Raw genomic sequence first — 24,283 nt, 5'->3', positions numbered from 1 at the left:
AGGCTGATGCATAGGCTGAGTAGCAGCTGTGTGTAATAGAGCCTGAAAAAAGTTAGTCAAGTGAGCCAAGAGGATAAGCTTGTTATTTCTCATAAAACTGGACAACAGGATGCGAGGGATCCCGCAGTGGGTCAAACACAATAAACTAGAGAGGAAGAGAGAGAACATTTGTGTGTGAGTGTGAGGGATCCAGGCAGACCCCTGGGCAGAGTGACTCTCTCTTCCTGTCTCCTTCCTGATCCCCTCGCTCTCTCTCCAGACGACAATAGACATCCCATCATGCCCGTTTGGGTGGTTAATGGCTGTGTTTATTTATCCCATTGCTATCGTCATCTGGACACACATCCAACACTGACAGTCAGCTGGACTGGTTTCAGTTCAAGAGACATGAGGATGATTGAATCACAGGATAAATATTATTACCCATGTAAACAGACAGACATGAATATAAGGTTACAGGATGGCAGGACGGACACAGGAGATTTAAAGACAAGAATGTCCACCATACAGCAGAATTAAACTAACAGAATAATCAACCCTCTTTCGAATCATATCTTATCGAATTTTATCTCACTCACTGTAATTTTAGCACTTTTGCAATCGCAGAGAAATTGTCAGGACTGAGCCAAAAACTTTATCTGCAGGAGCCTCCCCAATTTGAGAAATTCCAAAATATCCCAACTGTGGAATAATGAAAGGACAGCTCTATCCTGCTTTTTCCAGGAAAGACTGCAAACTTCAGCTGCCAAGATAATAAGACTGTAACGCAATTCAACAAAACGAGAAGTTGAAAGTAGTTTGACTCATGGACGGATACAGCACGTTTCAATGTCTCATATTTGTCTGTGGTGAATGATTAGCACAGGAGGTCGTATGTTTCTCTCTTAGTTAGCAGAATATCGACATTTTTGTGTAGAGAACTTAGGGAGTGCTGGACATGACTGATCTACAGTGGAGCATATCAGGTGGCACAATGTGATTTTTATGTATTATGACCCTCTCTCATTGATGTGACTTTGGCAGCTGGGTGAACGTGTCCTGACACGCAACCACCTGTGGATTATATACAGATAAGGAGTCCTCCGTTTACACATGTGTATCTCGTATGCATGAACTGTTTGTGTCTACGTGTGTTTGAGCGCGTTATGTGTGTCTATATTAACAATAGGTTAATCCCACTGATATCTAGGCTATCTTACATGTAGCCTTGTTTCCACAGTAAACTAAAACATTACACAACCACTGGCTCTTTGTCATGTGGGTCATTACACTCGACCTGGTTTTATTAACAAGAACATGCCAATCAGCTAATGTGACCCCTGACTACCTGTTGTATTTAGGATGGAAAAACTGTTATTCAAGCTGTTGCAGAGTATGAAACATGAGTGCGAGGTGGGTGAAATGCGAGAAGCTGCTGCTGTACCTCCAAGGTGAAGTGCAGGGGGCTGCGGCTGCTGAGGACTCGCAGTACGTGACTGTCCTTGCTGTTATGTACGGCTGACGTACAGTAGATGGGTCAAGGCCTGTTGTGAGATGGAATAATGTTCTGTGTGAATGCTCTGGGCTGTTATTTGAAACTAGGGCTGAAATAATACGTTTAGTAATGAATTGGTCAATTACCAGAAACATTTTGGAAAGGTATCCATTGTTTAAAGGTGCAGTCAGCTAATATCTCCTCGTAGTCTGCTAGCTGTCTGCGCTGAAAAAAAAGGTCTTTATACACAGTTCCAGTCCTGTAAAATATGACAATTCGCTACTTTTCTGTTTTATATATTTAGGTTTTTGACTGTTGATTTAACAAAACAAGACATTTAGGGCTGCAACAAGTACTCATCATCGTTTTATCTAACCCCCAAATTATCACTGTCACTTTTGACAGTGTGGAAGCATCAACTGTTTGGCATTTCAACGATCAACGATTTATAAAAATAGCTGATAATTAATTTTATCTCGATCGATGAATTATTGTAGCTCTAAAGATGTTCTCTTGGGCCATGATTAACTGTGATGGGCCCACCATTGTGAATATTTTATAGCCAAAACAATTAATCGATCAATCGAGAAACTAATAAGCAGATTAAATCAATGATGAAAATAATTGTTAGATGCAACTCTGTTTGGAAACAGGTTGCTGCTGAGCCATTGCTTGTGTGAGAAGAACAGAGTTGGCCAATATCAGACTGTTGGTTAAGTTGTGTATTGTGTAATGCTTTGTGCAGTGACCAGTGCTAGGAGTCTTTGAGGGAAATACAGTTTTTACTCTATTTTACTCATTTATGAGGTAGTAGTGAAGAAGTCCCATTAACAATTTGATTTTGGACTGCTGTATAATGTACGCCCATTCACCAAAAAGCAGCTTAGTGATTTTTGTTCCAGCGATATTCTTCTATCACAGCACTCTGGTGTAAATCTTCTTAACTCAAGGACTTCTCCTCTGCCTTTTGCCATTGAACTTTCAACTGAATTGATATTAACTAGGCTACTAGGGAAAAAAAAAAACCTACACTTAGCTATCTTTCGTTGAAATTGAACTTCAAGGAAATCTACTGTGTTCATCAAAACAGGAAGTGTTCAGAATGATCAGCGCAATATTGACAGTGTAAACCTCAGAGCTGTGAGTGCCGGCTGAGTAGTGAACAGCAAGCAAGAAGAGCAAGAAGCTAGAGGCGGGACTACCCCCATGAAGGAGTGTGTATGAGGCAGAGGTCTCTCTCTCCCTCTCACATGCACATACACACACACACACTGTGATTGCTCCACATACACAGGGTGTGAGGTAAAGCCTAGTCAGACCTCGCAGCCCAAAGTGAGTCACTAGAGCTGTGGCGTTTCCCAGCGTCAGAGAGCCAAGGCTTGGTCCTTTTACTCATGCTGTAGTCAGACTGAGACAGACACTTTAACGGACGGCAGCCCCACTCTGCTCTGCACTCTACACACAGCAACATGGGAGCCTGCTGCTTTGACAAGAAAGAGAGGAAGTTAGGGAAGCTAAATGGTTGGAGAAAGGTGAGTTTACTTGATTTTTTTTTTTGTTTTGTTTAGATAAAAAGTTTTACTTCTGGTAGTATTTTAATGGACTGTAGGATTCTCTGTCTTTAGTGCTAAAGTTTTGCGGCTTTTTGAACATGGTGTGAATTTCACGTGCTGTGATGATACTCTTTTTAAACTCAAAAAGTTTCAGTTGATCCTTGTTTGTTGCTTAAAGTAATCATATTAACAGGACTCTTAACATTTTTCACTGGTGCGGATGCTGAATGCGTGCTTGAGGGTTTTTATCCTTTTGAAGAAAATGTGAAATGTTTAGTTACTGTAGCTGCACATTACTGAAGTGCATGTTTTAATGTTGAAAGCGACGTGCTTTTTCTATTTGTTCGATTTCTATTTATACACGTTTTCAGAAGTCCATGCAAGAGGCAGTGGTGCATGCATCCTGCTTTTCACAACCCTTCTGCATCATTTCGCTGATGCTGAATTTAGATGTGTTTAAGCTTAAAACAAATTCACAGATTTGTGGCCATTTTGTAACACACATCTCTTCACCCTTTGACTTTAATAGCAATGTTAAATTCAGTGCTCATTGTAGTTGGCATTTCTGTCTCTGGATTTTTAGGTTGTCTGTCCATCCAGTTACAACTTTACACTTTTCTCCCTGGGTGTTGAGAAAGTTTGCAAACCCTGTTTTGTTCTCCTTGTTAAACTGATTCCCACCCAAGTTATTAATTGACCTACAGGTGACAGTAAATTGTACTTGGTTTGTATTGTGCATTTGCTGTTAAAAAAAAAAGCACCAAAATGAGCATGTGTGCTCGTCTTCCTCCGGCAGGTGTTAAGTGGTGTATATAAGCACAGTACCAAGTCAGGTCATCTAGGGAGTCAGGTAGTGGCAATGTGGTCAAATGCTGCTCAGTGGTTGGTTTTCCAAACACATGATGCACAATGAAGTTAATATTTCTGGGATTTTTTCCTAAATGCCAGGGGGATGCCATTATCTTTGTTAATGTAATTACATTTAGCTTTTAATATAATTTGAGCATTCATTTGAGTCTTGCAGTTTGTTGAGGATTTGTTGTTTTAAGCATTTCTTGTTTCTTGAGCTTTCAACATCATGTCTTGGTGTAGTACTGCCTCTACGGTATTTTACATGGGGGTACTTTCTGCTTTTGAAGCAACCAGACCTCAAGCAGGCACAGTTGTGAAGCCTGTTAACTGTTCTCCTGCCAAAAATGGTGTTGCACACCACATCTGAGTGTGCTGAGGCATTGATTAGCCAGGAGTGATGGGAATGAATCACTCAGCTGAGAAATTACTTACTTGCTTTTTATCTCTTCTTCTGTTTTTTGTCTCCTGTTCTTAAAAGGTGATTTTTCATTACATCTTACCGCATAATATTGTGTCAGAGACACATGAACACACTCTTTTTCATACAGACACACATTAGCATGAGTGAGTGAGTCAGAGGAAGTGAGAGGTTGCCAGGCCGTCTCTCAGAGTCTGTGTAGCTTTACCTAACATACGCACGGTTCATACGTAGGTAGGTTCCCTGATCTTTACAGAGTTATGTCACTGACTTTGCCATAACATCGATGATACCACACTGCGTCACATTCTGCTAAAGCGAAGGGGGGATAAACCACAACCGCTGCCTGATTGCTGCTAAAGACAAAAGGGTTTTGCGTAAGTCAAGATGCATACTGTGAATACGAGATTATATTGATCAACTGATATGAATCAGAGAATTCAGATGGAAAAGAAAAAATGTAGTTCCAGTAATTATTACTACTTTTCAATGAAGTTTGGAAGAGTTGGTAAATTAAAAAAATGATGTTCAGGTTAATAAGTGTAACTTGTAACTGTAAATTCAGCTTACTTACAAACATTTGTATGCATGTTTTAATATTTGTTAGAAAAAGATAATTTAAAACAGGTTTATCCATAAGTCAAGTTGTACATTTCTGTCACTACTGGGTTAAGGGGTCAACGCTCTCCAAATACTGAGCCGGCTGCTTTACAGGAAACTGAGCATAGTGCACCCACTAGTGGCTCAAAGGCACACCTTCAATCTGAACAACCTCAGAAGAATCTAGACAGAAAAGAAGCTGGACTGATAAAAAATAATTGACACAGAAAAGGAGAATAGGAAAGACACTTGAGGATAGGAAGAAGCAAATGGGTGTATTAATAAAAAAAGGATATACAATATGTATGTGAGAAAGAGATACCCACAGAGCTCTAAGACGCTAATCCTCCAGTGTCATGGTGTCAGTAGGAGGTAGAGAGGCTTCCCTTCTGCCCCTGAACGAACAATAAAATCAAACACACACTGGCAATAACACACTCATACAGAAACATATGTGCATCAGTGTGTAAAGCATGTGTGTGACATATCAGCATCAACTGTGCTTAACTGTAGATAATAGCATTTGTAGGTTGCTGCTGTGTGTGTGTGTGTGTGTGTGTGTGTGCGCTCTGAGGCAGCCTCTGGGAAAGCATAGCTCTTCAACACATTGCAGAGAGACATCCCCCGCTGTTATTTCTGGTTTCTTTATATATTATGCAGTGAGCTATTATATAAAGAGCTGCCTCCTCTCTTTCTTATTTATTTTTTTCTCGCATCCTACCTCCCTGCTTCTGGTTCTTTCCCTCAGTGGGAGGATAATCCGGAATCCTCTCGGGGAAGCTTTGATCTCCCCCTCATCTTTCCAAACTCGTCCACACACACAACAAACACACATCGGACCGAGAGGCTCTCTGGGAACTTCTGTTTACAGTTTCCCATGGATTTGGATTGGCTCTGAAGTGCCAAGAACTATGGATGTTTTCTCAGTAGCGAAGCATTGCAGCCGTCCTCAATGTGTTTTCACAAACAAATGTCGTGACTAAATTGACAAAAGCACAAACGTGCGTTGAAATTGGCCAGTGGTACTGATGTAACAGTATATTCCAGTCAGGTGGCCCTAGCCTTGTACACTGCAGCAGTATCAACACCTGCTCCAAGGACAGCCCATTGATTGTGCCAGCAAGGCAGACAGACAGAGAGATTGATGACTGTGTTGGCAAGTGGCAGCCGGGAGAGAAATTGACATGTAAGTGGTGGAGAGTGAGGGAGAGGTGGAGCGGAGGGAGGGGGAGGGAGGGGAGTGGGGGGGGGGGATTTTCAGTCTGCACATCGGTGGATGCGAGCAGAGGCGATGTGTGTGGTGTGTCCTCGTGACAGCTCAGCAGCTACACCACATGTCTGCCTGAGAAGGAAAGGGGGAAGCCTCTTCTCTCTTCCTTTCAAAACAGCCTTACACTGGCTGCCTGATGCTGTTGCCATGGCGTTGGGGTGTTCTGGTAATTGGCATATACACTTACTCACAGGCAGAGAGAGAAACCTGTGGGCTGTGGTCACCTAAATTGGGGGAGGATGCAATTATCTCCCATCTCCCATCTCTTTTTTTCCCTTTTTTTTTTCCTTCTCTGACCGTCTTCCCCACTCTCTTGTTGTCTCTCGGTTGTTAAAAATAGCTTTCCACAGACACCCTGACAGCACCTAATGTTGGGATTGGGATGCAGATAATGAACAGGCTTATGAGTTCTCCACAATGGCCGCTACACTCGGGGATGTCAGGAGACAACAGAAGACTCAAAAGAGGGAGAGGGGGAGAGGAGTGGATGATAATAGACATAATGGTGATAAAAATACAGTCGCAGTGCATTCACATTCTTCAGAACGTGCCCCATCCCCTTTCCCAACCCTCATTGTTTTACTGTAAAGGGGAGGCATAGCTGTATGGCTCCATGTCATTCCTTCACAATGGCTTATTTAAAAAATTATTACAAGGGATGGGAATTGAAGAGGATGGGGTTTTTCTGCAATGGTTGCACAGCTGGAAAAAAAAAGAGAAGAGAAGAAAAGTTGTACACCTGGAATCCAAGTCTGGATATTATATGGCACTCACTTAAACATCCCTTCAGAACCTCATGTATACACCAACGCCAAGCTGTAATTAGGGCTCCCCCTTTCTCCCCACTTTCTGTCAAATCATGTGTTCTGAATAGAGCGTGTTGCTGGGGCTGGCAGACTACAGCAGGGGAAAAAAGAGACAGAAGAGGGAGGGAGGGGATGAAAAGAGAGAGAGAGAGAGAGAGAGAGAGAGAGAGAGAGAGAGAGAGAAGCAGGTTAGGAGGGGGAGTGAGCGCTACAGCAGTGAGAGCAGCGAAGCAAGACAAATCCAGTGGAGGAACCCCCCCTCCAGTCAGATGAACATCGCTGCCTCACTCCCTCCTCCTCCTTCTCCTCCTCCTGTCTCCATCGCTGTTTTTTTCCCCTCCTCCTCCTCCTCGCTTCTTCTCCATTATTCATCAGTGTGCTGAGAGTCCCCAGCACACGGCTCCAGCCGATCCACCGAGCCTGCTGGATCTCCTCCTCACATAGCCTGGCTACTGCTCCTACTTTATCCTACGTCCATTCGTCCATACCAAGGCATGGAGACTCAGAGCTGGCCCTTTTCTGCTGCTAAGAGGGAGAGTGAGCCGTCATCAAGCTGCTCTCTTAGCCGCTGAGAAGAGAAACACTAGAGGAGATAAGAGAGGATTTTTTTGTCCTTTTTGGTGCTGAAAGAATCCTGTTCGTCTGCCTCTTTTTTTTCCTATTGGATTACAGTTCTGGCTTTGTGTAGGAACGAGAAAACGGGGTCCAAAATGCCTGAAGCCAATTACCTGCTGTCGGTGTCTTGGGGTTACATTAAGGTGTGTGGCGCTTATCTACGTAGCTTGTCGGGATAACACGCTCCTTTCATTGTATCTCTCTCTGCTGCGTTGCTGTTACATTAAGGGCCAATTCTAAAGAAATTAAGATTTTTGATAATATCTGCTGTTTTTGTGGAGCTTTTCAGGATACTATGCTAGCCTAATTGCACCAAAAGATATTTCTGTCATGGTGAGGGGGGGTCTGACAGAATGGTGTTTTGTGGCTCAGGCTCCATCTTGAGCTCTCTGCAGAGCCGTGTGTCTATTTGTATGTGTGTTAGTGTGTATGTGTGTGCACGCGCATGCATCAGTCTGTCATAAACAGCTGCTACTGCAGTGCCTGGGTCTCCGTGTACTGTCAAATGCATCCGTCTCCCTCAACTGTTTCATCTATTTAAAACTGTTGTTAATATAAAGTACATGAATATCACCAAAATGCTGGAACAAAGAGGAATGTAGGGAGCAGTGTGCAGATTTTCCTCTTGACATCATTGAAATTCTTGCACACTGACGTACGTAAAACAGCTAAATAGGCCCCAAAAATGTGATTCAGTGTAATAAAACTGTAAATTGGTTGCAGGGGGTGATTTGAGGGGCATTAAAAGGTGATGGCCTCCCCACTGGTAACACAAATAATGATCCGCACCCTAATTAATTACAGGGAAAATGGAGGGGAAAATAAGATGTGTCCCCCCACTGATTTTACGCTGTAATTAAATAATATTCTTGAGCTGGTTGGAATAATACTGGGTACTGCTGTATTTTCCATGGAATCCTGTAACATAGTTTCTCCCAGGTTTTCCCTCAGTGGAAACTGACGACATTTTTTCTCCCTCTCTCCCCCCTCCCCCCTTTTCCTATTTCTCCCTTGCAGTTCAAGAGAATGTTGAATCGGGAGTTGACGCACCTATCTGAGATGAGTCGGTCTGGGAATCAGGTTTCCGAATTCATCTCCAACACCTTCCTAGGTAAATGAAAGTCTTGTGTACATGAACTCAAAATCACACCAACACGTTCACCAATTTGATCCTTATAATCCACCTAAAATCACCACAGACTATAATTATGACCCGTATGTTCACCAAAAATACAAATATAAGCACACATTTTGTGGGTTACGCAGATCCCCATCCCTCTGTTTTGCTGCAATGTGGAGGTTCAGTCTTTTACATGTTAAGCTGTGCAAGTTGCTCTGGCAGGCTTTTCTGTGGGGGCGTTCCATAAAACACTGCGCCATTAAGCTTTGTCTAGATGTTTATTGCATCGGGCTCAGAATGGCTATTAAAATTGAAGTAATAAATACATTTTTCCAAAAGTATTATTATAATAAAAAATTATTTAAGATGGCTTTCTACTGTGAGAAGTGTCATTTGACTGTCAAGGGAGCTTGTTAGCTAGAATCAGAGTAAGTGGATTGGAACTGGATGCTGTCAGCATGGGTTGCATGTTTTAAGTCTGAGAATGGATGGCCATACTTCAATATATATGTATTTATATTATCTTTAGAACCATTGCATCTGCTATTTTTTGGCACCCACATGTACAGAATGTTTCTTGACCCTGGTATCAAACCACACTATTAATTTAATTAATTCAACGAAATAATCTAAACCAGGACCAGTGAGACAATCGACCGATTTTTCCCGAATGGATTAAAAGTTCTGTAGGGTTAGTTAAGATTATTTATAGACACTGTGCTTCCGATCGATTGGCATCCTGATCCGGTGTAGTGCTGTTGGCGGATCCCTCGCCACCGGATCATAGAGAGCGAGAGGAGGGGTGAGGAAAGACGGAGAAGAAGCAAAGGAGGGAGGGTGGGAGGGAGCTGACTGCAGTGAAGGAGAAAATAGAGGTACAGAGGAACCCCCTTTGCTGGCAGTGAGATGAGCTCAGCAGATTGGGTGACTCATCACCGTCTTAATGCATCTTTGTCAGTAGGGACACCTTGTTGTCCCTCCACCTCTCTCCCCCCCCCTCTGCCCCGAGAATCCAGACATAGATCACTATCGCTACAATAAAGAAATCAGGATAACCCCGCTGGCGGTAGAAAGAAAAAACAGGTAAACATTAATAAAGAGTGGTGTAAAAAAAAAAAAAAAAAGGCTGAATCAGCTGGCCTGGTTTGACCTCAGCTGACCAGTTGGGCTGTTTAATCCTTCCATCCATTTAGATTAGTATCACATCAGTAATGCACTTATTTCTGCTTTATATTATCTTTTATAAAAGCATCCATTCAGGGTCAGATAAAATGACATTTTCCTGCCATATGCCTGGTTCTGCAGAGGTCATTCTTAGATGCAACGCAAATTCAAATTTGAAATGTTTCACCTGATGGTGTGGCGGACAATTGATCGAGGTTGATTTCAGACCAGGTTTTCTGACTTTGCATTAAGGATTGTTGGCCGGCAGCCATTCACGTGTGCCTCACAGCATAATTCTGTCATAATTCCCTTTGATCGTCCAGCAGCAGAACACACCTAGTTTAGGGAATATACTGAGGGAAAAGCACCCCCGCCCCCCTCTTCCTCCCCTCCCTCCCTTCCACTGCATCTCTCACAGGAGAGCATATGGAGGAGGATGAAAAAGACTCTGATGAAATCGAAATAAACGTGGGAGGTGACAGAGGAGCGAGAAAAGTAGAGAAAGAACAGAGAAAGAGGAAAGATTTTTTTTTAAGTTTATCTGCTTAAATTTTAGGAGGGGCAATCTGCATTTAAAATGTGAAAGAAGAAGAGATAAGACATGATGAGACAAGCTAATTGCGAAGGAGAGGAGGGAGGGAAAAAAAAACTAAGAGGAACTATCCATGTGACTGGCTGACACATTGCAGGCCAAACTGCGACACAGAGACTTAATCTGGTGAAATATGGAAACCAGGATCACTATGACTGTGCTAAAAGCCCTCCTGAGCAGTTTATCAGTCATGTCAAGTCAACTGTGGAACAGAGTGCATACCGTTTACTGTATATTGCCACTTACTTATGTAGGATGATGGAAATGGATGATAAGAATGACACTACAAACTTGTCTGTCTCACAAATCTGATCTCTCACATACACACACACACACATATATACAGACCACACAAAAACCACACAGCAGTGGTGATAATGATGGCTTGTAATAAATTAGAGGGCAATATATTGCTCTGCCCCTTGTTTCCCACGCAGCACATGTCTGAGAGCGCTTAATTGCCCATTCTCAATTACCACTGGAGGACTGAAGAGAGCGAGAGACAGAGAGAAAAGAAGAGAAAACAGTGCAAGAGAGAGGGAGAGCATGAGAGTGAAAGTGATTATTTGAATTACAGCTGGTAATTGAATAACCCTCCACAGGGGAAGGCTGATAGGCCAGCGATGAGCTGAGTCGAGGCTTGATAGATGAGCGCGCGGTGCACATACATGCCGATAGCCGGTCCCTGCAGGGTCTCATTCAATTCTTCTGTGATTGCAGTAAACAGTAAGGGCCTGGTTGGTTATTCTAAGAAACTTGGCACGTTTTGTGTATTTATTTTTGGATTAATTGTGAAGCGTGGCATATTATTTATAATAGTTTTTTCAAAGGAATATTACATGAAAGCCATGCAATTTTCAGTGTATTTTTGGACTTCGTATTCACTATATTTATGGGCAGACCAAGCATAAAAAATCCCACTCTAGACTAAGTGATTTGATAAAGCTGCGAAAGATGTGGCAGCTTATTGAATGGCCGACTTCATGGAGCTGCCTTAACTGTGTAGAAGCCCCAGCACTCAGTCTGTCAATGGACTGACCTATGAGAGTGAAAAGAACAGGAGATGAGATGTGAGACACCTGCTGAGAGAGGGGGGGGAGGGAGGGAGAGGGACAGAGACGAATGAACAGTAGGAGCTCAGAGAGAGACTGCAGGTGGACGACAGGGAGCATGAATGAACAAATGAATGGAGGGACAGATGATGAATGAGTGAGTGAATCGATAAATCCCTCAGGAATTACCCAGCTGCAGGTGTTTCTATAGTGCACCTGGGTCCTCAAGCAGCCCACGCATTGAAATCGCTTTTTATTGAGAAATAGATTACTCATGCTGAATGAAGTTTAATGGAAATTTTAAGCACTTCTTCCTCACAATGTTCACACTTTTGTTAAAAAAAACCCCCAACAAATCTCTTATTTTCCCCTCCCTCAGACAAACAGAATGAGGTGGAGATCCCGTCACCGACGTCCAAGACGCGAGAGAAGAAGAAGCAACAGAAGCAGCAGCTGATGACACAGATCAGTGGGGTCAAAAAGGTCTCTCACGGGCCCTCACTCTCCAGCAGTAGCATCTCGCGCTTTGGCGTCAAGACTGATAAGGAGGAGCTGCTGTCCAAGGAGCTGGAGGACCTCAATAAGTGGGGCCTGAACATCTTCACTGTTTCAGAGTACTCTCACAACCGCCCACTTACCTGCATCATGTACGCCATCTTCCAGGTACGAAGCATCTCCAAATACATAATTGTTGCCTTCTAATTATATTTTTTTAATTACTGATAAATTAATTAATTAATTATTAATTATATTATGATGTTTTTCTAGGAGCGGGACTTGTTAAAGACATTTAAGATCCCCATGGATACGTTTGTGGCCTACATGATGACGCTGGAAGATCACTATCATTCAGATGTTGCCTACCATAACAGCCTGCATGCTGCTGACGTAGCCCAGTCCACACACATCCTCCTCTCCACTCCGGCCCTGGATGTAAGTTACAATATAAAGTCTCAGTTGTACTTGTTTTTAGTAATTGGTGTACAGCTTTCAACTCTGGAGGTACAAAAACCCCACCTCTGACTTGGACACCAGTGTGAATATACAGAAATAAGGGAAAACTAAATTAGAAGAGTGAGCTCTGACATCACCCCATGTGCCACTTTCCTGGATAGCCACACCAGCTTTGAAGAGCTCAACATCTTTCCATTGAATCATCTTTTCCCCCTCTCTGCCTGCTTCATTTTACTCAAGAGAATATCCCTTTCTTTCCTCCAACACTCGTCCCTCCGTGCCCTATTAGATTTTTCCTGCATGCATTTTCTTGCAGCTCTCCTTAAGTTGGAGTATCTGTTAAGACACTGCACAGTCAGGTCTTCAGATCATGATTTACCCTTTCTGGTCCTCTATCTTTCATCTATCAAAGCCAGCAGACACACTGTTACCCTCTCTCACAGTGACATTTTACAGAAAGGCAGCCTTTCAGAAACAACTCCATTTCTTCAAATTACGGTTGAAAATCAGATGCTAACAGCGACCCTGGGTCTGTTATCCCTCACATACGGCTCTGGAAATCAATAGTTTGTGGGCAGATGCTATGTTGATGCTATTTTTATCCTCAGAAATAGTTAAATGTTCTTATTTCCCTCCCTCTCTCCCTTTCACAGGCGGTCTTCACAGATCTTGAGATCCTAGCAGCCATCTTTGCTGCAGCTATCCATGATGTTGACCATCCTGGAGTATCAAACCAATTCCTAATCAATACCAGTAAGTCAAAAATATTACTCAAGACATATAGTAATAACACTATAAATAATAAATATATAAATCATGCATTTGTTGCTTTCTTCAAAAAATGAATAAATTGGTGCTTTCAACAACCACACAGAAGAACTCGTATCAAAGATTAAAATATGAAAATCTCTTTTTAACACCTTCCCAGACTCTGAGCTGGCGCTGATGTACAACGACGAGTCTGTGCTGGAGAATCATCACTTGGCTGTGGGATTTAAGCTACTGCAGGAGGATAACTGTGATATCTTCCAGAACCTCACTAAGAAGCAGCGGCAGTCCCTGCGCAAGATGGTCATCGACATGGTAAGATATCCTGATTCCTATTCTTTTCTCTTCTAATGTGATCTCAATTTAAACCATAACCTGTCCTCACAATCCTGATGCTGACAATGTTTTTCTCTTTTATTCAGGTTTTGGCCACTGACATGTCCAAACATATGAGTCTGCTGGCTGATCTGAAGACTATGGTGGAGACTAAGAAGGTGACAAGCTCTGGAGTGCTGCTGCTGGACAATTACACCGACAGGATACAGGTTAGTGTTGTTTTTTTAACCTCTTCTTAACTTAAAGTGTGATAATCACAACAAAAAACGTGCATTATATAGACGCGAGTTACTGGACATACCGTAAGCCCTGCACCTCTCTTTCACCTGCTTTTAATAGCTCTGATCAATAGCCAGTAATGGCGGAGGTTACTCAGCCAGTGATCATTAGCCGGCCTCCTACATAGCTGACCTCTGCTCCCTCTGTCACTCCTTTTCTCACTCCATCCATCTTCTTTTTACCTTTAAGTGCTCCCCACACTTTCCCTCTAATGGTCTTTCTAGGATTTCGTCTTTATTAGGCTGTTGTGTTGACTGACCTTCTTTCATAACAAAGAAAGCACATTATAGAATTAGCCTTAAATATCTGTTCTATAAGAATATAATTTATCTTAAATCTAATTTTGGTAAAGTAATCACAGTAACCATACTAGGCTGTATTGTTTTTAGCATATTGGATTGTACATGGGAGTAGCTCAGTGTTTTAAGAGCTTCTGAGTATCTACATGATTAAATCTAAAAAAGTAGAAAAATAAAAAGTGGAAAAAAGCAAAATTTTGAGATTCTCAGGGGAAATAACAAAAACTGAAAATGATAAGCCCAGTACAGCGGAAACAGGCATTTACTAATCTGCAATTCTGTATTATTTATAGGTGCTGCGTAACATGGTGCACTGTGCTGACCTGAGTAACCCAACTAAGTCCCTGGAGCTGTATCGTCAGTGGACTGATCGGATAATGGAGGAGTTCTTCCACCAGGGAGACAGAGAGAGGGAGAGGGGAATGGAGATCAGCCCTATGTGTGACAAACACACAGCCTCAGTGGAAAAGAGTCAGGTACGCAATCACGGACATAGAAACTGGGTTATGCACAAACGTGGATTTAGAAATTCACATACACGCATCAAAATGTTCTCAATTCCAGTTCTAATTTGTTTCCTTGCTCCTTTCCAGGTGGGTTTCATCGACTACATTGTGCACCCTCTTTGGGAGACCTGGGCCGATCTGGTCCACCCAGACGCCCAGGACATTTTGGACACGCTGGAGGACAACAGGAACTGGTACCAGAGCATGATCCCCCAGAGTCCCTCCCCGCCCTTCTATGACCAGGGCACGCACGGACATAGCGGAGGCACTGGGGGGCAGGGAGGCGGGGAGAAATTTCAGTTTGAGCTGACCTTGGAGGAGGAGGACTTGGATGGAATAGAGAAAGATGGTGAGGAGGAGGAGGAAGATGAAGAGGAAGAGTTAGAAGAAGAGGAGGATAGTCTAGGAGATTCTCGTTCTCCTCCCCTGGACTATTTGGACAGTCAGGAGCATGATGAGGGCAGCACAATGGAGCCCACGATGGCAATAGAGATCGTGACACACGAGGCGTCACCAACAGACACATAGGGCTTCCATCATCAGGCTCACATGGTGAATTGAAAGTTTTTGGAAAAAAGAGGGGAGATCCTCTTGCAGCTGTGCTTTTTAATAAGCCCACAGAAGCAAGGGCTTAGTTTCGTCCCGCACGGGGGCGTCTTGCACTTGGGTGTTTGAAGCCAGACACGGACGGACAGTTTCAGTGAAGCGGCTTCAGAGTTCTCAGGAAATAATTACTGCGAACATTTTAAGTCTTGATGGACAGCCGAGACTGAGAGTGGAGCTTGAAGGATTTCGGCCAGTTTGGAAAATGGTTACTTTTCTTTTCTGGACTGGCATTAAATGGACATTGACACTACTGAGAGAAGTTTTGTACCTTAAGACTTTTTTACAGATATGATATGATCTAGAAGTAGCATAGAGTAAGATCTACTGATGGAGACACATTTGTATAGCAAGAGAAAGTGTTTACTTTTTTCCTGTACCATTTGTCAAAGGACTTTTGTGTGCCTTTTTTACTATTGTCTTTATAATAGTTTTTTATTTATTGAACACTCTAGTATGTCTGTGAAATGTTTTTTTTTTTTCTTATCTGAAAGAGCAAAATCTTTTTTGTATGTTAAAAAAGATCAGTCTTCCATGTATTGGGCAATAGAGAAATCCAAACAAACGTCGACAAACAACTCTTGGACAAACTCATCTGAATAGGGAAACATCAACACCTACATTATACGCACATTTTGTCACATTTGTTTTTCAATCTGAGCACAATGCTTTTCTTTACACAGAGAATTCAAACGTTTATGTTCCGTCATGGTTCATGTTACATGTTTAATTTGTTGCTCTCTATATCAGATGTCGGTCAATGAATGTCTGAAATACATCATCTATTTTCATACTCCATCTTTTCTCTTTTCCTTTGTAACAGTCTGCAGACCATTGGGGCTTCCTACATTTTCACACCAAAACTTGACTATTGATGCAACATGCTCAGCAATTATATGGCCAAGTATTCCTGCTAAATATTCAGTAAAATTATTGGGACATTGCAATTATACGATTTCGTCTTTTCATTTTTGCATCCGGTTGTTGTCATGTTGGTGTGAAATAGAGGTTAGTCCGGTTCAAACCCTAATAACCTACAGCCAGATGAAATGAGCAGAAATACAAGCAGGTCTAAAAACATCCAGCTCGTGACGACTAGCTGCTTAGTTCTATGGAAGAATGAGAAATGAAGTCTGTCAAGGACGAAATGCACAACAGCGGTGAATCTATTTTTAGCCCACAGGTATGCTGCAGTCTTAATAATCCTGTTAGTTGGAACAGGTCCCGACCCCAGACCCATCTGATGTAATGTCCCCCTGCCCCTCCGCAATCAGGCCCAGACCAGATGATTAAAGGTGCTCTTACAGCTGCCTGTCTGAAAGGCACTCTCATACCCTCATCAGCACCACTATTCACATGGTTTACAAACCCCTCTGGGCTCCACGGACACGACCCCAAAACAATCAGGCCAGCTATTTTCTTCCTCACGATAAAAATCCCTCAAGTGCGGCGTCTGTTCATTGACGTCAATTCAATTTTGTCCCTTCCCCCTCCACTGTATCAGGTTTCCAGGACAGCCGGGTTATTGGGATTTGGCACAGATGGAAATGCTGGATTCTAGACTGTACCCATATGACAAAGGTGCTCTAGTTTTAAAACAAACCAAAAAACACCTCTTTGTTTCTTCTTTAATGTGTTGGAGAATATTGTTTGAAAATGGTTTGCAGACTTCACATTTCTGCTCCTGTGGCTTCCACAATTTCTTTATAGATGTTCTAGTTGCATCTATAATCAAATTCCTCCATTTTCATATTGGTTTACTGGTATACTCATAGGTACTTCATCTAATTTCACTCCAGCATGCTTAAGTGGCAATCGTTTGTGTGCAGTATGTATGTATGGAAGGTTTTGTATGTGTGTGTGTGTGTGTGTGTGTGTGTGTGTGTGTGTGTGTGTGTGTATTTCTGTACGTCTGTGTGTGTTTGGATGTGCTGACTTTGTCATCAGGCCTTACCCCTCATCACTCCACACCTTTGTCTCTACTGTTTGTTGCTAGGAGCTCAAGTTGGTCCTTTTTGCTGTTTATAACAGTGTGTATTTATTCTATACTTTAAGCTTGTAAATAAGAAATACTGGTTCAGTGTAAAATCTATTTTAATTTATATGCACTTGCATTACCTGGAAGTGGTGGTGTCTAATGTGTATTAGACTCTGGATTAGAGTCTTTTTATATATGTATTATATATTGTTTTTATATAAATATATATATAAAATATATATAAGTATATATTCGCACAATGTTTTGAGTGCCCAGCAGAGCAGCAGCTAAAGAGACATTTTGTTGTTGTCACATGAAAACCTTGTAACTCCAAAGTAATCTTTTTAATGTAACGTTATATTAAGCTTATTATGCATGAATATTAAACCAACATTGTTTCTCACTTTGGCTTCACTTTGAAATTTTAATTTAAATCATGGTATTTTTCATATTTGAAAAATTTGTCTTAAATTTCAGCTTAGTTGTATTTCATAAATAATAGCCCAAATTGAAAAATAAAATGAGGACTTTGAATGTCCTCATTTTGTTTCTTAGATAACTTTTTTTTTGATGGAAAACAATTTTTGATCCAACTGAGTTTTTGAAGCTACGAGGTTTTCATTTGACAGCAGCATATTTGGTAACCCCGAGGCGACATAGAGGACATGTTAAACTGCGTAGGCTTAGATATAGGATACATACAAGCTTGACAAGGAACACAGAAGCTTAGTCAATGCTTGGTATCAAAGTACACAAATAGCTTATTTTCTCTCAGCGGCTTGTCACAACCTAAGCTTCTCCACCCGGCATTTGAATGCAGATTGCTGATTTACGAGGCCAGATACAGGTTCAACAAACACAAAGCAAGTGTCTCCTTTTACACTTAACGCACTTCATGTATGAGTAGATAACACGGGGACGGTATTGGTAGCATGCTACAATACGCCCGGCACTGACGTGAATCGTTCTGAATTAACAACAAAACATGATCTTATGTAACTGATTGTGCTCGTGTGAACTCTTTCTGACCAAACTTGTTAGCAGTTTTGAAATTCAAATTTGTCAGTATTAACATTGTTTATCTATGTTCAAGCTTTTTTTGGTCCTAGTTGTGTCCAAATGGTTAGCCAGATTTAGCACTATCTGCATGAGAGATGGTTTTTTTTATTGTCAATAATATGTTCGAAGTCCACCAGTTGTTGCAGGTGGGTTATTAAATGTTTCACACAATGTATGGTATTATATTGTATATTGTGTTCAAAAATAAATCTGAAATACTTTTTCTATTAAGTGATTAAAAGCAAAGCATGAATATATTCCTTCTGTTTCTGCTGTTTTTTCCCCCTCATGGTCTACTTTTCTTAACTCTGGGTGTGAACTACAAATTGGGTCACAGGCTTGCCACATGTTTGTCATGTTTCATTAGGCTGTGTCCCAATACAAAACTGTATTTACTGAGCACCTGGGTCTTGTGCTGAAAAAGAAAAAGAGCCTCTAGTATGTAAAGCAGTATCAACAATAGTCTCAAATCCCTGCTACTGGCCCCTAGAGGTCTGTGCTGCTGCTGACACCCAACCTGACCAAAGAGCTGTGAACCAATGTTCAGACCACTGCCATTCCAAAAACCTAAAATTATTTCAACTCAAGAAGCATTACACTGTAATATAGCAATGCAACAGAGCAAATTTCAACGGTTTTACATCAGTTACATCAAACATGCACAGATTCACAGCTAGTGCCAGCTATTTACATTATTGACTCAACTATACATATCAAGTGAAAAAAAAAATGCCCATCACAAGATGTCATCTTAAAGGAATTGTAGTGTCTAGGATTTAGAGGCATCTAGCAGTGAAGCTGCAGATTGCAACCATTTAAATGCAGCTACGCCTTCCAAGCAAGAACGCAAAAGGCCCTATTCCAAAGCCAGTGTTTGTCCGTTCTGGGAAACTGTAAAAACATGGCGGTTGAATGTGCTTAGAAGAGGACCCACTCCCTCTGTAGATAAAAAAAAAAAAACATTCTTATTTTCAGGTGATCATACGCTACTGAGAACATACCTATTATTTTCCATTTCTACCAATAGATCCTCCCAAATGTTAAACACTGGACTTTCAAATTCCTTCTTTTGTCCAACAAAAAGCCCCAAACCCAAATATAAAATCAAATTACAATAATATAAAACAGCAAAATATCAAATCATTTTCAGTTTATCGACTAGTCAAATAAGTGGTGTTTCAGGACTACATAGATTCTAGTGGGCAGGACAGTGCTGTAAGAATTAGATATGGCTTAGTGGTAGCCCTATTTGTAAGAAGTAGTTCGCAGGCTGTCTAACAGGAATACTATGAGAGTCTGAGATTGTATTTATTTAAATGTGGTTTTAGTTTAAAGTTCCCACAGTTAGTCCACCACAATCCAACAAAAAAATAATGAAGCCACTAAAGGTCAGGGGACCCTGGCCCATCCTGTGAGAAAGAAACCCATCAACCAGTGCAGGAAAGTGAAGTAGATTTAAACTTACATTATAGTCTGCATTAGTACATCTGTTCTATGTTACTCTTCATTCTATTTGATTTCCCTGTGTTTGCTGCATCATAACAGAGGTTCAGCTCTAATGTGCTGAGACGGGAACACAGTGTGACACAGACTCAGCACCACGGCCCACACACAATCTGACAGGACTGTTCTGATGTGACATAAAGGCCTGCTCACACACACAAAAAAAGAAAATGAACGCAATGCTCATCTTTGCATGTGTTGAATTGTACGTAGGCACACATAAATGCGCTACAGATGCCTGACAGAGCGAGGACAACATGCAATAAAAAGGGACACAGGTTGGAATCAAACCTAGGCCACTGCAGTAGGAACTTAAACTTTGTATATGGGGCGCTCACTCTACCAGGTGAGCTACCATGTGGTCATTTATAAAGTACTTCACATTTTCCTGAACTGTAAAGTCTAGACTACAGGTGTGCGCCGCACAGTTTTATAGATCTGAATATTTTCTGGCAGAAAAGGATTCTGAAGTTTGTCAGTACGCAGTGTTTTAGGATGGAATCTACATAAAATGTTATAAATGAGGCCCCTGGCATCCGATGGTGTTCGATGCCAGCCATGGTCACTGGGTGGCTGATGAGCCCAACTTTTGCCTGATCGCCCCACTCTAGCTATGGTGCTCATTCCGGCCCCGCTCCCCTCCTCCTCCTGGCAGTCCAAAGCGCCTGACTAAACAAACCTCAACCAGTGCTTTAAGCTCATCAACCCTTCTCATCAACTAACAGTAACTCGTCTAATAGGGGACAGCCCTAGTTTTCTGATATTCCAAAACAATTTTTCCTTAGTGTGGTCCATCTAACCCTAGAATGGAACGGAAATAACTCAGTGGTCTCAGTCTGACTCATTTGAAATTGTATGCAAATTAATCTGCACATACTGTGTTTTATTTGGTGAAATTGTGAAACTCTTAATATTCATTCTCGCCTATCAACCTTAATCCTGTTCTTTTGCAGTGCCCTCCTGTAGTGACTCCCTATTAACATAAACTGGAAAGATGCTGATAAATTGTCTTACTACATTATTAAGTTGGTTTATTTAACATGTGGGACCTTACAGGGTCGGAAGGCAAAAATGCTTGATGAAGCAATATTTCCAGGAATGTTCTGTTAGCTAATCATTTTACACAAATGACTGATTTGATTGGAGGGTTTATGGGCTTTAAATACACTTCCCATGGAACACAATATTGTGGTAGCAGTAATATAATTTTTATTGTTTTTACTGCAACAACTTCCGTCTTTAAACACATAATGAGGGAAGTTTTGCAAAGCACTCACACATGTTACAGTCTTATATCATAGCTTTTTACAGTCCACAGTTGCATTTTCAAAACTGGACACAAACATTTAGGCAAGAACAAATTAGTATATCAAAATATTCCAAACATATTTTATGTTGGGTTCCTTCTCCAAAATCATCAGTGGCTATTTCTAAACGTCAGTCTGGGAAGGAATTATTCAAACCTTATCTAAAAAACCCTTAAAGACAAGGGTAAGAGGCTTGTGTAATTTCCATCCATGACCCTTCATATCTAATTTCATTGTGACCCACGATAAGAGCTCTGAGGCTGTCTGCCCTTGTATCCACTCCAACCTTGTTTCAAAGGAGAATCATGAGTGAATTATATCACAGGTCAGTCATCTTATTCTTCCTCTTCGCTCTCCTTTTATTTGCTATTTTCATCTTTTAGCTCTTATCCTTGATTTTTCATATGTATGCCTCCACTGCTCGAATGATTTCCAATCTCCTCTCATTTCTTTCACCTCCATCTCCCAACTGTGGAAGTCTCTTTCTGGTCTTGCCTTCGACATAATCTAGTAAAAAGCAAGAGATTCTATTTGATGAAACTACTTGTGTACTATGTGACGAAAGAAAGATAGATGGAAGAGGAGAGAGAGAGAGAGAGAGAGAGAGAGAGAGAGAGAGAGAGAGAGAGAGAGGGTTATGGGACAGGTGGCCTCCCCTGTCACTCATTTACAAAGCCATGGGGATGGGTTATCTAATAAAGCTAAAAACAGAGCAAAGCATTTCCCACCAGTCAAGGAATATGAAACACCACTTAACTTCTCCCCTGTGTGGCACAAAGAAGAAGATGAGGAATATTTTCAGTTAAGCAAAGGAAATGATTAGCTTTGGAGATAATAAGGAATTGGCTTAGGGCTCCAAAATTCTAGTATCCTGAATCAATTAAAGAGACTGAAAACAAAAAGAAGAGGGTGTGAACACTTCATGCATCTCTCATCAAATCTCTTTCAAAAACAAGAAAAATCTGCCAATGTGAAGAAAATATTTGACCTTTTCCTAGCTTACACAATGTTCAAGACTCAAGAGTATTTATTTTGAGAGTAGTTCAATAATCAACCTCAGTTGATCGTACAGCCACTAATTTCTGATTGATTGCCAAAACAAGGGAACATGTCAATTGTAAAAAGTATTATTTTAATATTAATTTAATTTGTAAAAATGTATGCCTCCAGGATTGCTATAAAAACACTAAAATGTAATGTATAATTCAGTGCAGTCAGATTTTAAGCTGTTCCAACAATTAAGACATATGTAAAGTTGTAGTTTGATAAGAGAAGAAAGACACACAGGAGATACAGTAGAGACAGAGGGGGAGAGAGCGGATGACATAACTCCTTTAAGCTGAATAGATGAAGGCTTCATTGAGATGTCGGGTAATTAAATTAAAGGTTTCCGAGCCCACGCGTTGTTATTTCACAATGGAACAGTGACAAATGTAGATTTCTTAGAGTCTTTATTCTGTTAACCTACGTAGGACTGTGCTGGGTTTTTTTTCATAGCAGCCTCGAAGACATTTTTGCTTGAACAAAAGTAAAACTTTTTTTTCCTATTATCATCTCAAGACAAAGCAAGGTATTTTGCATGTCAACTGTTTTCTGCAACTTAAAAAGCTTCAAGTGCTTAATCGCCTCAAGGGACCATGTCAATATTCAGAGTTAAAAAACCCACTGGATGGTCACTGAACTCCTGCTTCATGCTGGTTTACATGTTAACCAGCAACAGTGAACACAAAAGCTTTGTGTGTGGCTTGAGATTAAAAAAAATGTTTCGGTTCCACCTATCCCCCTGGTTGGCTCCTCCCAAGATATTCCCCTTCAGTTCAGTCCCTGAAATCATCATTACATAAGAGTATGCGCGTCAGATGAGCTGGGTTTAATTTTTCCCAGATGTTGATTGTTAGTAGAATGACAGCTCATCATCATATAAAAGTCTGGCAGTACACACAGCATGTAAGAGGATGCATATTCACTTGTTAGTATGTATGAGTGTGGGGCTACATACAGGCACATTTAACAGTCATTAGAAGTCAAAAAACGTTAAAAAGTAACGTTAAGAACCTATTTGTGAAATCATAAACAGGTGGACCGGAAGTACCAGTTTATCAGGGGTCAATGACTGGCTACAACAAGGGCAACCCAATGCTAAGTGCTAAGAGAGCAGGATTGTAATGTTTTAGGAATCCACACCTTGCACTCATTTTATAACTTTGCACAGTGGCTAAATTAAGGAATTTGATCTAAGTGAGAGATTGCACATATAGGGTACATTAAGTACCTGATCTGTTCAGTGTTGGCTTAATGTAACAGCTTACATTTATTATGGCCATAAAGGGTTAAATATCTTCTCTTTTAATGCAAATGATGTGGCTCCTGCTTTTGCGTCATTGTGGTTTTATAGCTGGCTGTAGGGCCAGCTGGGTCAAATACTGCTGCTCACAGAGGAATACACTGTTAAAAATGACCATTTTAATTTGCATGAAGAGTTATCGAACGGTCTTTTGGGATGAGTGATCATTTTGTAAAGAAATGATTCTTGTTGTTCATAATGAGGCCTTTTTTTCATTCGAGGTATTGAACTGAATGAAATAAAAAGAGAAAAAAAGCACAACTTTGTTTTGCCTTTCAGGCTTCCTGCTGTGTTGCCATTAAAGAAGCAAAGCTCTATGGTGAAAACAGTAAAAAAAAAAAAAAAAAAAAGAGAAAGGAATTCATAAAATATATTAGTACAAGATAAAGATCAGCAGTTGCACTTGTCAGTTTTTGTTGTTGCTACAGTGGCTTTCAGAGAAAAGGCAACATGATGCCCCTCTTGGGTCCCCTGTGGCTGCATTAACCTTGTAAGTGAAGCAAGTAAATCAGTCTCGTGATGGATACATGTGGCTATTTATATCACCAGAGCCAATTAGAGGAGAGATGATGAAGTGGCTGAAGGTGCAGAGAAACACCACTGACAGTCTGTTTAAAGATCCTCTGCGAGTCTTCATTGTGCTCGTAAAAAGCGGTGGGAGAAGAGTTGGGCATAGGGTTTTGGGGATATAAGACACCCTGTCTAGGATGTAACAGGAACATTGGCATTGTCTGCTGAGACACTCAGTGGGACTCTCAAAAATGAGAACCAGAAGTCTCAAACAAGCTACAGTACATCAAAGATTGCAGTGGATAAAAAAGGAGTCTAAAT

General features: G+C 41.2%; 1 protein-coding gene across 6 annotated transcripts in view; it reads left to right on the top strand.

The window, feature by feature from the left end:
- pde4ba (phosphodiesterase 4B, cAMP-specific a) overlaps positions 1 to 18,555 on the top strand; it is a 174,906-nt gene extending 156,351 nt beyond the window's left edge. For 4 of the 6 annotated variants that reach the window (XM_051375876.1, XM_051375877.1, XM_051375880.1 and 1 more), the window contains 8 exons: positions 8,606 to 8,699; positions 11,896 to 12,179; positions 12,285 to 12,449; positions 13,124 to 13,223; positions 13,399 to 13,553; positions 13,661 to 13,783; positions 14,446 to 14,628; positions 14,746 to 18,555. In XM_051375876.1, the coding sequence (XP_051231836.1) occupies positions 8,606 to 8,699; positions 11,896 to 12,179; positions 12,285 to 12,449; positions 13,124 to 13,223; positions 13,399 to 13,553; positions 13,661 to 13,783; positions 14,446 to 14,628; positions 14,746 to 15,186 (1,545 nt within the window). In that variant the 3' untranslated portion in view covers positions 15,187 to 18,555. Of the gene's footprint in view, positions 1 to 2,665; positions 3,007 to 7,180; positions 7,732 to 8,605; positions 8,700 to 11,895; positions 12,180 to 12,284; positions 12,450 to 13,123; positions 13,224 to 13,398; positions 13,554 to 13,660; positions 13,784 to 14,445; positions 14,629 to 14,745 lie in introns of those variants that run through there. The other 2 variants (XM_051375881.1, XM_051375882.1) reach the window with 2 other exon arrangements.
- The last annotated feature ends 5,728 nt before the right edge of the window (positions 18,556 to 24,283 follow it).

Source organism: Dicentrarchus labrax, unplaced genomic scaffold, assembly GCF_905237075.1.
Source record: "Dicentrarchus labrax unplaced genomic scaffold, dlabrax2021, whole genome shotgun sequence".
Taxonomy (NCBI): domain Eukaryota; kingdom Metazoa; phylum Chordata; class Actinopteri; family Moronidae; genus Dicentrarchus; species Dicentrarchus labrax.
This window is presented reverse-complemented; position numbering and strand designations above follow the sequence as displayed.